Source organism: Misgurnus anguillicaudatus, chromosome 10 (assembly GCF_027580225.2).
Source record: "Misgurnus anguillicaudatus chromosome 10, ASM2758022v2, whole genome shotgun sequence".
Classification (NCBI taxonomy): domain Eukaryota; kingdom Metazoa; phylum Chordata; class Actinopteri; order Cypriniformes; family Cobitidae; genus Misgurnus; species Misgurnus anguillicaudatus.
The window spans coordinates 9,035,947-9,049,739 of record NC_073346.2 but is presented as its reverse complement, the minus strand read 5'-3'; the positions used below and the strand labels follow the sequence as shown (position 1 = coordinate 9,049,739).

The window sequence follows — 13,793 nt, the reverse complement described above, 5'->3', positions numbered from 1 at the left end:
GTACATGTTTTGATATCAAGATAAATGAATAAGCTTTCCATTGATGGAAAGCTTATTTGTTATGGCCAATATACAAATATTTGAAGATCTGGAATCTGGCGGTGCAAAAAATCGAAATGTTGAGAAAATCACCGTTAAAGTTGTCCAAAAGAAGTCCTTAGAAGGAAATGTAGAAAATGTACAAATACTGTATCTTCATGAAACATGATCCCCAGACAGCAGACGACTCCGGGCCATATCTGCAATGAATCTGGTCCAAAGTCAGTGCGGATCCTGTGCAGACTCGGTGCGGCACCAGCCTGGCGTCGTCTGCTGTCTGGGTCTTCACTTAATATCCTAATGATCTTTAGCATTAAAAAAATATATAATCATTTTGAACACTTGTGCGACTTATGACTGGTTTTGTGGTCCAGGGCCACAAACGTCTGTAGGAGCAATAACATGTAAATGACACATGGATCTGGTAATTCAGATGCCAACATGGCCTTTGAACAAATATTGTTATGGTTGGTGGCGTCAGGTCTAATTCAATAACTGACACCTATTAGATTTTCATTTTCAGCATTTGCTAACACAATAAAACAAAGGTTCTGATGTGTTTGCTTTGCTTATAAGATTTCACATTTAATGCACATTTATTACACTGTTATTACATATTTATTACACTTCAATTGGTACAACTAAAGCCCGAGATACACTGCACAATTTTTGTCTGTCCCAGATAAAGATTGCCATCGTGAAACAATCGTCGCAATTTCTGTGATCGTGGCTCTTCATCGGTGGTTTGTTTTCCCGGTCTTGCGTCCAAAGATAGCCTACGATAGTTTTCTGACAGTGTCAGAAATTCAGCATGATCACTGCACAGTGTGTCTGCTGCTACGACCTGTGTACAGGTATTTGATTCCCACTAGCGCGTGCTGGTGATGTTGCGATAACGTGTGACGCAGCCGCTGAAGCTTTCGTGTCATCATCGTAGTCTACATGCTTGTACGAAAGTTTAAACAATCCATGTCGCACAGTGTCATAGGGTAATGATCTTATAGGAGTGCAAAAATCCTGCAGTGTATAACAGGCTAAAAATAAAATCAACTTAAGTTTTCTCACTTTAAATCATAAGGTGAAAAAACGTTAAAAATTACTTAAATTGGTATATTTAAATATTTTCAATTTACATTTTTCACTTAGGGTGAGAATGTACTTTTTTATATAAATATAATTTTAGGCGTTACCAATTGAAGTCATTGTTTAAAGGAACAGTATGTAGAATTGTGGTCAAAACTTTCATTGCAATCACAAAACTTGTGGCTAAAACTGGTACTGCAATCACACAACTGGTGGCCAATACACAACATGACAACATAAACATCAGTTGAGGGCTGCAACTCCACTTTTTAAATGACATACCACTGTTGTCAGTGATATTAGTATTTGAAATAAAAATGATTTCTTAATGTCTAGTGACATATCAGGGCCATTTTATGATTAATTGATATAAATTTCTTACATACTGTTCCTGTTAATCCAACTTTTACTTTCTAAACACAACTATTTATGTCGAGCCATTTATTATAGGCTATATGAGTATTTGATGAGTATTTGTCAAATTTCTGGGACAGAAGGGAACAGTCACGGCCCAGATGACTTTCATAAAGCTTTGTGACATGGTGCATTATTCTGCTGGAAATAGCCATCAGAGGATGAGTACATGGTGGTCATAAAGGGATGGACATGGTCAGAAACAATGCTCAGGTAGGCCGTGGCATTTAAACGATGACCAAATGGCACTAAGGGGCCTAAAGTGTGCCAAGAAAACATCCCCCACATCATTACACCACCACCAGCAGCCACCAGTGGTAACAAGGCATGATGGATCCATGTTCTCATTCTGTTTATGCCAAATCCTGACTCTACCATCTGAATGTCTCAACAGAAATCGAGACTCATCAGACCAGGCAACATTTTTCCAGTCTTCAACTGTCCAATTTTGGTGAGCTCGTGCAAATTGTAGCCTCTTTTTCCTATTTGTAGTGGACATGAGTGGTAACCGGTGGGCTCTTCTACTGTTGTAGCCCACCCGCCTCAAGGTTGTGCGTGTTGTGGCTTCACAAATGCTTTGCTGCATACCTCAGTTGTAACAAGTGGTTATTTCAGTCAAAGTTGCTCTTCTATCAGCTTGAATATGAATTTACTGGTGGTGGTTGAGGAGATTCCCCTGTTCATATGTAAAGCGCTTTGAGTACTGAGAAAAGCGCTATATAAATGTAAGGAATTATTATTATTATTATTGAATCAGTCGGTTTATTCTCCTCTGACCTCTAGCATCAACAAGGCTTTTTTTCCCACATGATTGCCACATACTGGATGTTTTTCCCTTTTCACACAATTCTTTGTAAACCCTAGAAATGGTTGTGCGTGAAAATCCCGGTAACTGAGCAGATTGTAAAATACTCAGACCGGCCGTCTGGCACCAACAACCATGCCACGCTCAAAATTGCTTAAATCGCCTTTCTTCCCCATTCTGACATTCAGTTTGGAGTTCAGGGCCCGTATTCATAAAGAATCTTAATGCAAAAAGTAGCTCCTAGTGATGCAATTCTAAAAAAATTCTTAGAAATCTGGGCGTTTACTCTTAAAATGAAAGAAAAAAATCCTAGTAAAGAATTCAGAAAGCATCTTAACCCTTAAAAGAGGTCTTAAGGTCAAAATTGTTAGGAGCACGAATGAGGATTTTTAAGAAGCTTAAGAGGTTTTTTGGCAACCGGGAAAGTGGACAAAACACGAAGAGGGAGACAAAAAATGTTGCACACAATGCATGACAGTAAGTTTATAACATGCAACACATTAGATCATGCAGGAATCATGTTTGTGACCGATCTTATTAGAGATATAATAATACAATATAGCGCCAGAAATAAAAGTAATCACTACATTAACTACAGTAACAGATTCGGTAACTAGAAAAAACGCAACTATGCAGCAAAGATGATTTAGGTCTGTTACAAATGCCTATAAGCAAAGTAATCACACAAACGTACAGAATCATTGTGTCACTGTTTATTTCCTATCAAATAAGTATGAAATTAACAGCATGTACATAAAAATATATATGAATAAGTATATACTATATACTCAAATTGATGGTCAGGGCCAAACGGAATCCGCGCCCGCAGATTTCCGCGGAGATTATGCCCGTGATTGACAAACTTACAGTTTGAGTTAAGCAGATCTTGTCTCTCATCTATATGACGCGACAGTCAGCACTCAGCACATCATCATTTCAAATCCATTTACAAGACGAATGCTCTTGAAATGCGTGCATAATTCATAATGAGAACGTATTAACCCAAACTTTTTTATTCTGCTATATAACACTATAAACATTCATATGTAATTTTATATACAAACTATAATTCTATCTTGACATGCACATTATCTGGTTCATGTTGGTCCAGTTTAATTCAGAGAACTCATTGGTTTGGTGTATTCATTTTCATTCTAAGCCTTAAAAAGTTATTATTTTAGATGCAATTTTGTAATATTTATAGCTTTAATTCTCTAATATCTTCTTAAAACATTTAAAATCATCCAAAAAATCGTGTTGATTCTACACTTAAAGCACTCTTTTTCTTCCTTCTTGGACAACCAACCAATCACAGTCTTCAAAAGATTGTGTCACACGTAGCAAAGGGTCAACCCCGCCTCCTCACTAAGATAAAAGTTTTTGTCTTTTCCTTACTCAGAGTTGCTCTCGGATCAGTCCCGAAAAGCTCTTAGGCTAAGACTCCTACGTAAAAGTTTTTAAGCTAAATTAAGAGTTTTCTGAGAGGACTCTTAGAATCTTTATGAATACGGGCCCTGGAGACTGTCTTGACAGGACCACACCCCTAAATCCATTGAAGCAACTGCCATGTGATTGGTTGATTAGATAATTGCATTAATGAGAAATTGAACAGGTGTTCCTAGTAATCCTTTAGGTGAGTGTTTAGTGTTGTCCTTTGCAGTAAGCAACTTCATTAATGATTGCATTTCTCAATAAAAGAATCACAATCAAACATATTCATGGCAAAAGAGGACAGTATAGTACAGGGGTGCAGAAAATACAAAACGAAAGCATCACATTACAAAATTAGATGTGGTCTACCAAAAGTGCTGACATTTATTATAACAGCACTCACATTGACTGTCTGTGTATGCTTCTATTAATGAGTTCTCATTTATTAATAATTGTGCTTTCGCATATTTAGTTTCAGTCAAGTGACGGGCGCAAAGACCTGAAGGGGAAAATCATTCCCACACAAGTCCTGTCAAAATTCAACATGTTTCAAGCTGCAAATATTTAGATCACACCCCAAAAGAAAAAACAAAAGGCAAAAATCTTTAATTTTCTGGATGAATCAGTAAAAAACGTACAGACAGTTACATGTATTATTGATCCGGATGAGTCAATAATGCTTCCAGTTGGGAACCATGTTTTTGAACAATTATGTAGAGATATAATTACCAAAAATACATCAATTAAACTGCCACGTGTTTACTTAAGCTTTGATTAAATGTTAATACTTTGATTTAAGACTTTCCTAGAAACAACAAACAAGTATAGGGTATATGCAGTTTTTCCTGGCTAAAAGCATTTCTCAAGGTTTAAAGGGAGTACAAAAACCATTGTTTCCAGTTACTCATAACATCGATAGTAATTGTGAAAACTTGCGCTTGAGTTAATTATTAGTTAATACTTGTAAGAGATCCCAAATGTGTCATATTTATTGAATGGTGTAGTGGCCAATGACTGTTCCCACCAAAACTTACAGCAAAACTGCTTCTTAAGGGGGTCCCACACCGGACACGCAGCGCTGCGCCATTCTAAAAAAATCTAACACATTGTTTTCTATGAGTATACGCACACCAGCGCCAACAAGTGACACCTGTCTGTGGCGCCCAGCTACGACTGAGGAAGTTGCTCAAATCCCTGTCGCGCCACACAGCGCCACTCACATAGTTTAACATTAAAAAACATCATATTTGTCCCAAATCATTAATGATTAACATTGGCTACTAACATATATTTTGCATTTTGAAGTAGACGCTATCTGAATAAGCTCGCGCTATTTAATGTGCACTTCTGGTGTACGATGCCTCCGATTTATTATAGACGCGAATCGGCGCTGAGCTGCGCATCCGGTGTGCGACCCCCTTTAGAATGCACTTTGTGCAACTCATTGAGGCAAGTAAGTAGTTTTCACCACACACACAAAAAAATCTGTGCAGACATTCATACGAGTGAAATGTCTATCAGTTGTACACTGTGAAATCCTTCACTTCAAATTTTCTGTACTTTGGTTTGAAACGACTCCTCAGAATGGCAGCCATGATTGTCACCCATCTCATGCCTTTCGGAGGTGGATCTATCCTGTTTGTAATGCAACACCAGTATGCCTCCATGTGGATGTTCCTGTAAGGCTGTGATGTCACGTCAAAATGTTTCATGGAGTATGTTTGACTTCATGTGGTGCAGTGCACATCGATTGGTGTATGAGTGCTCTGTATGCTTTAAAATTTAAAAAATGCCCTTTTGTTTTATATCGTCATTATGTCGAATGGTCTACAATACAGGGCCACATGAAGTCGAACACAGCTTACATGAAAAAACTGCCAGATTTATATAAGGTAAGCAAGTGAATTCAAGGTTTGATGATGATTTGCATAAACACACAAAAACTCAGAACAGATAATGGCTTTCGTCTACACTCCATCCTTAACACCCATTTCTCTGAGCAATGCTGTAGTGTGCACACCGGCAGCCAGCGTATGTTTTTAATTGGTTTTGTCCGCTCTGAGCGTCGGCGCTCAGCTCATCAATGTCACTTCTCACTCGCCCGTCCAATCACATTGGAGGAGGGGCGGGACAAACATCACAACAACCAACCGGCACATCGCTCAACGACTGATACACCGTAAAACAATTCCGTAGAAATTACAGTGTTTACTTGCAGCTGGTTGCCGGTAACTTACCGTGAATTTAAATGTGTTATTAACTGGCAAGAGTTTGTTCAAAGTTAAATAAATATTAAATATTAACAAGTCTTTATCTTTACAGAATAAAACTATACAATAACAGCCTCATGCAAAGTATTCTGGGAACCAGAAATCAACATTAACCTTTTTCTGTTTTTTACTTCAGATTTTGTTTCCCAGAATGTTTTGCTTGATGCTGTAATTTTACTTGTAAATGTTTAATGTTCATTTAACTTTGAACAAAATGTTGCCAGTAAATAACATACATTTAAATCTACTGTAACCCAGACATAGACCCAATTTAGTCCGGCTATGAGTAACCCACTTCTACCCTAAATAACTTTGAATTTGGTTACATGCCATTTTTGGCAAAATAACTTGAAGATGTATGAAATTCCAACATGTAAGCAAAGTCAACATGTTTTCAGGTGTTTGCTTTCATTTGTTTTAAACGTACATGTGTCGTCTATTCTTGGGGGCTATGTTAGACGTCTATTAGACTTTCACTGACAGCCCAAATTTGGCCTTGTTTTAGCCAAAATTGCTTGCTGGGAAGTTACTGGCAACCAGCTGCAAGTAACACTGTAATTTCTACTGATTTTTTTACAGTGTAAACAAAAAGCAACAATCTCATAGCAACCAAAGCCCTCATCTGAAAATCTCCCTATCTCTGGAGCTCAGGAGCTTGTCTACTAACCGACATCCTTGCCGGGTTGCGTATGTGTGGGGCGGGTCTATCAACAGAAGGTCCAGATTCTATTGGGGTAGGAGCGTGTTTGTTTAGGTGATTTCAAATATCAACATTGGCTTTCAAACATCGTGGACTCCACTTTTAAATATGAGTGTCACAGCCAAGGGTCTGAATACATATGACCATGTGATATTTCAGTTGTTCTTTTTTAATAAATTTGCAAAAATTCCTACATTCCTAAATTTTTCTGTCAAGATGGGTTGCTGAGTGTACATTAATGAGAAATAAAATGAACGTTTTTGATTTTAGCAAATGGCTGCAATGAAACAGAGAGAAAATTCTAAAGGGGTCTGAATTCGTTCCGTACACACTGTACGTGTGATATTATCTGATTTTAAATGTTAGTGTAAAATAAATTTTAATTGTTGGCGAAACATGATTAATGGGTAAAAAAATTGTATCCAGATACAAGACACATACGTTTGTTTGTTTATTGAATGAGACACATTAAATATATACTTTAGTACAAAAAAATCAAATTGATACAAACATAATTAGGCATATACTACTTGTATAACAGATTTTGTGTAAATACAATAACATAATATATATTACTGGATTATAACAGGGATAGTTCACCCCAAAATGAAAAGTCTGTCAAAATATTTAAACCCTCATGATGTTTTAAATCTGTATGAATTACTTTTTTCGGATGAACACAAAAGATATTTTGATAAATGATGTGAAGCACAGCTGATTGTAACCATTGACTTCCATAGTAGGAAAACAAACATGATGAAAGTCAATGGGCACCATCAACTATGTGCTACCATCATTTACCACAATACTTCCATAATATTTGTTTTTCTACTATGGAAGTCAATGGTTACAATCAGCTGTGTGCTTACCATCATTTATCAAAATATATTTTTTGTGTTCATAAAAAACATACAGATTTAGAATAACATAAGGATGAGAAAATGATGACAGAATTTTCATTTTTGGATGAACTATCCCTTTAAATATTAATTTTAACATTTACTGGAATATACATCTATTATGTAACATAATGCTTAAGAGACGTATATATAAATAGTTATTAATAAAAAAAGTCACCTTCAACAATCTAAAATGATTTTTATGATCTTATCAATTGACATGATTTGACCTTGAACGTACTCACCAAATGGTAGCGCAACCGCTTGTCTTAACCTCTAGGGGGAGACAGAGTTCAAAAAATAATCAGATCCAGAAGAATGTAGTCAAGAGTCCCTTTTTATTAGAGTCAGAATGACAAGACATTTCATAGCAGTCGAAACAGACAAGTCCAGGTATCTTGTAAAAATGACTCTTTGGATACATAAAAAATAAAACTCGGGATAAAATAGAAAACAAACCTACAACATCTACATTAGCCGAAACAAGTAACAGAAGAGCCATCAGAAAGACTCATCGCATGAAAAAGCAGCTCGGTCTTTCATCTTCAGCTCAGTTTGAAACATCGTCACAGGCGGAAAAAGTAAAATAAATAAGATTTTCAAGTTTAGGAAAGCTTTACAAAACAGAGTAGAACAAGTCTTCCTGTGAGGTATTTAAAATTAACTATACGTAAAAAAAGGTTTTACAATGGAGAGACAGCTGGACCCTTATTCCATTTATAAATTTGATTCAAATAAAAATCATAAATCACTGTTTCTCCAAATATTTAGTAAGCTAAGTTAACCGGGGTCTGCTCAGGGTTCCTGTCGGCCTCGTTTAATCTAGACCTTCAGCATAAAATAAAAGGTTTTCAAAATAAATGTGATAAAAACATGTCTCAGTCACATTTCACTTTCCCTGTTTAACAGCAAAACAGACATTAATCTCTAATACTCCAAACATTCAAAAAGCACCTGATCAACACAAAAACTTCCCATATACGCCCTCAGTGTATAACACTAGTTTAGTGCATACTAGTCAGAGAACGATCGAGCAGTCAGGGATTAAAATAGCACTGAGCAAACCCACAATCCCCTTCAGCTGTCATTACAATAAAACCTCCATGCGGTCTGTTTGGGTATCGACCACGGTGACATCATAACCAATCACTTTAACATGCAAACCAGCATCACATTATTCAGAAAAAAAGTTTACGAATCTAAAGTGCCAGCACAAATACATAAATATCAAATTGGGATAAGAGTGGGGGAACCCATGAGAACTGGATTGAAAACAAACAGTGTGGCGAGTTAGCGACTCAAACCGTCATCTGTACAAAGACTGTACGTCGGGTTCAAGCGTCCTTCACTCACAACTCACTGTTTGAGCCGTGTCCTTAAAGTCTGTCTTGTGAGTAGATGCAGATAGTCGAATATATTGTATGATACGGCGTTTACATTTGTACTATTGATTGTGATGGATTGTCAATACATTCTCTTCTTCTAAAAAAAAAAAGACTAATTCAAGGCCAACAATAACATTTATGAAATTTCCTAAGTGAGGGGAATAAAAAAGAATGTAACAGTAATGATTATCAAGAAAAACAGCATAAAATAACAAAATAGTCCAAAGTGAAGATACAAGTCTATCAATTCAGTCATTGTAAATAACACTTCAAATCACAGATCTTTCATGGCAGTGAAAACAATTCTTATATGTATATCAAAATTCACAAAATGCCCTGCATTTGGAACATTCAAAATACATATCAGAAATATAAATTATTTCAAGTCAGAGATGGTGACATAGATAAAACATTGATTTACTGAAAACATGAGGGGGAATTTAGTACTAAACTGTGTCTGAATAATTTCCTAACTTTCATTTTTTAATAGAAAAGTACATGTCTGAAAGAAAGTACAAAACTGTACATTTTTGGACTCTGGGGTGGTACCCTTAAAGTTCCTTTTTGTACCTTTATTAGTATACAACACATTAAAATGTTTTACCTTTTATATTATACCCTAAGGACCCATTGTATACTTTTAAAGGGATAGTTCACCCAAAAATGAAAATTCTGTCATTATTTACCCTCAAGTTGTTACAAACCTGTATCAATTTCTTGGTTTTGCTGAACACAAATGAATATATTTGTAATTAAGCAGGAAACAGAACACCATTGACTTAGTAGGAAAGAAAAATACTATGGAAGTCAATGGTGCCCAAAAACGATTTGGTTCCAAAAATTGCTCAAAATATCTTCCTGTGTGAATTTTATACAGGTTTGAAACAACATCAGGGTGAGAATGACAGCATACAGTTTTTTGGGTCAACTATCCCTTTAAGGACCTGTTGTTCCAGGTTAATATACACTGTAAAAAATTTCTGTAGAAATTACAATGTTATTGCAGCTGGGTTGCTGGTAACTTACTGTAGATTTCAATTTATGTTAGTTACTGGCAAGGGTTTGTTCAAAGTTAAATAAACGTTAAACATCAACAAGTCTTTATCTTTACAGAATAAAACTATACAAAAACAGCCTCATGCAAAGCATTCTGGGAACCAGAAATCATCATCAATCTTTTTCTGTTTTTTGCTTCAGATTTTGTTTCCCAGAATGTTTTGCTTGATGCTTTTTTTGTTTTACTCTATAAAGACAAAGACCTGCAAATGTTAAACGTTCATTCAACTTTGAACAAAATGTTGCCAGTAAATAACCGGCAACCCAGCTGCAATTTCTACTGATTTTTTTACAGTGTAAGGGTAACTTATTCCCTGCCATTGACGAGTTATCCCGTCAATTAAGAGAAAACATTTGCCTGAAAAAAAAAACGTGTTCCTGATGAGTTTTATGGTAATCTAAAGGCACACTTACCCAATTTATGTAAAAAATGAAGCAAAAAATTGTTAATAAACTTTACAGTCCATCTATGTTCTGATAATCGTTCTGAATCTGATCTCGACAAAATTCCTTCACCAAAACATAGTTATTTCAGCTTTTTGCTAAAAATTTAAGAGTTTATAAGCAGAGAAAATTTGTTTGTTTGTTTATTGTTAGTTTGAAAGCAAAGGGTCTGTTCCTTCATTTGATATATTTGTATGTTTATATATATTTAAACGAAAATTTTCCTGGAAGGCATTTTGTGAAACTTCTGTAAAAATCCTGAGCCTGTAATACTTAACTACGCTGTGAATGTATATTTGCCTTTGTTGTTTATATACTTTTGTACTCAATAAAAAAAAACTTCTGTAAAAATCCCAAACAATGCTGGCAGGCAACTTTCATTCTGGCGGGGAATGAGTTAAGGTACAGTAATGAACGCAAAATGGTAAAACATTGTATTTTGTTTAGTATACCTGCAAAGGTACAAAAAGAAACCATTAAGGCACCAACCAGTGTACAGTTTTGTACTTTTTCTTTACAGGTTGTACAGTGTAGAGGTTGTATCAGACTGTGCAGATTATATATTCAGATCTAGGATCACTTTAAATGATAGTGACCTTTTTACAGATTGAGGCTGACCATAGATCAGTACTTTTGCTCTCAGATATTTGACATAGCGTTAGATGATTTTCTCCCCTGATGCTTGAGATTGGAATGTTCTCCAAAAACAAACAAAAAAATCTCTACTATAAAAAGGCGAATCTTATACAACCATACATTAGGTTGAAATACAGCTACTTTTAGCGAAATGAACTGAAAACTTGCAATATTCTGGTAAACTGAACGTATAAAAATAACAGCACTAAAATTGTCAATTCGGCTGATTCACATAAAAAAAAAAAAACACAGCTATCATGCTTTAAAAAATTGAACCTAATGGCTGCTTCACTTACATACATGCACAGATTCATTGACTGATTTATCAGTCTTACAGCTTTTTTATGCAACCACATAATAAGTTGTTCATTAAACACAAAACAACATTCCTTAGGCTAGGTCAAAAATAAATCAAATTGGACTTTTATAGTGCCGCAGGATGTCTTCACTTTGTAAGCAAAACCCAAGAGCGAGTAAGCATTTTAGCACTTCTGGTTGCATCGTCCCAAAGTCAATGGGTTTTTCAACAGGGTTAGGTTAAACTCTTTAAATAAGATTTTGGGTTAACATAATCCCAAAATATTTTTCAACGTTTTATTCTATCATATTAATCCACTCGTAACTTTTTAAAGCGTTAACATGTCTTTAAAATGGCGGACATGTTGTTAGACATTGTTGGGGACTTTAAACATCATCACGTGTGAAGATCTCAAAAACAATGCAACATGGGCACGATTCCCAACATACATTTATCCACAGAGAGTATTTCCTTATCAGGGAACATGTTCTTAAATGTGTTTAATAAAGTTTAATGAGCTGTCAAAAATTGGTGGTAATGACGTTGATGTTGAGAGACCAAAACAAGGACTACAGCCTACAGTTAGCTTTTTATTTCTAGAGAACAGATATACACTTAAAATTCACGAAAGTTGTGTTAATCTGTGAAGATTATATGATTGGACAAAATGTGTATGTATTATAAACCTTCCAAATCCAAAAGTAAAGTAAAACTAATTGGCTTTTTGGCAGGGGAACCAATGTCCCGCTAACTTCCGGGTCGGCTTACAAAATACGTCACCTCTGCGGCACTTTATTGTTCGTATAAAGGACTCAAAACTTCAAATAAACATAAAACTTATACATTGCATTATTTAAAATGCAGGGGAAACTGGGAGACTGTCAGGCACACAATAAACTTTACATGATTCAAAGCCAAATTATTCTACTTGTTTTGAATGTTCAATCGGCCATTTTAAGTGAAAAATACAGGAAAAATGTATATTTATAAAAAACACATTTTATTACGTAGTAAAACTCAGATACCTGATTCTTAAAACTAACTACACCACAGTCATTATGGATTTGGTTAATGGAGTTGTTTTAGCAACTTGATCTGTTCATCTGAAAATGATAATAAAATAAAAAAGGGAAACAGCCGACTGACACGTGATTGTGAATTAAACTGGTTGTGGTACGATAAACCTCACGCAAGAAAAAGAAATGAAAACAACATTAGCCACTTTCCCGAACCCCTGAGCTAAAGAAAACAGAATAGAGAGACATTAAACTGGCTCATTTTGATTCAGACCAGCACTTAGTTGGACCCTTGCACCTCAAATCTGATACTCTTATACAGAAGCAAGCAGAGTCAGATATTTGTCACTGGTGCTCAAAGATCATTTAGTCAAATACTGAGTAATACTGTTGTCTAGCATCGAGCCCATGCAAACACTTTCATATTGTTATAAAGGCATCTACAGTCACAAAGCATTGAGAAAATGTGGGCAGTGATGGGGAGAAAGAGAGAGAGAAAGAGGGCGATAAAGCACCAAACGAGTTCCTTACCAATCAGAACCTTTCATTTGTTTGTGTCACTTTCACCCCATATTTTAAAAACATGCACAGTCAGTATCACTCGAAGTAATGAGAAAATGAAAAACTAAATAAGTGCTTGGCCTTTAAGGATTTACGTAAAAAAATCCCTTCAATCCGCTCTTAAAAAATAAACATTCCCGATCCCAAAACGACAGAGCTGAAACGCTGAGAAGAAAAAACAGCAAGTGTAAAATAATGACAAAAATGTTACGGATACCCGGAAGTAAACTTTGCCATAATGTGACTGCCTGAACCTCCTCTGGAGAGTGACTTGAAGATCGAGGAAGGAGCTCAGTCGAGTTTCTTTTGGTGGACGCTCGGGGTGAAATCAGCACAGAAACCGTTGGACACGGGAGTGGAGACGTGGGAAGAAAAGACGCCCCAGAATCCGGTGTTGTCCGAGTAGAGGTAATTCTCAGCGAAGTCTGGATGCTGCTCCGCAAAGTTCCTAAAGCTCTCTGCCACAAGATGGCGTCAAAGAACAATGACAGTGAGAGAGTGAACACAGAGATCACAAAGATGTTGCAAGATTACCAGATAAACTAATACTGATTATGGTATTGATAAAAGTTAGGGCTGTCACAATTATGAAATTTGGCTGACGGTTAATTGTCTAATAAATTATGACAATTAAGACGATTAATTGTCTGTTTTATTGTATTGACATTAAATTCTCAAACATTTTATTTGTTCATGGCATAATTTTCACACATTGTTGTGATTATTTAAATTTGATCTTTTGCAAAGTTTACCTGG

At 35.9% G+C, this 13,793-nt stretch overlaps 1 protein-coding gene across 1 annotated transcript in view; it reads right to left on the bottom strand.

Annotated features, from left to right (window-relative positions):
- Positions 1-7,960: 7,960 nt before the first annotated feature.
- LOC129447847 (lysophosphatidylcholine acyltransferase 1) overlaps positions 7,961-13,793 on the bottom strand; it is a 64,658-nt gene continuing 58,825 nt past the window's right edge. The window contains exon 14 of the mRNA XM_055209765.2: positions 7,961-13,495. Coding sequence (XP_055065740.2) covers positions 13,329-13,495 — 167 coding nt within the window. The 3' untranslated portion in view covers positions 7,961-13,328. The remainder of the gene's footprint in view (positions 13,496-13,793) is intronic.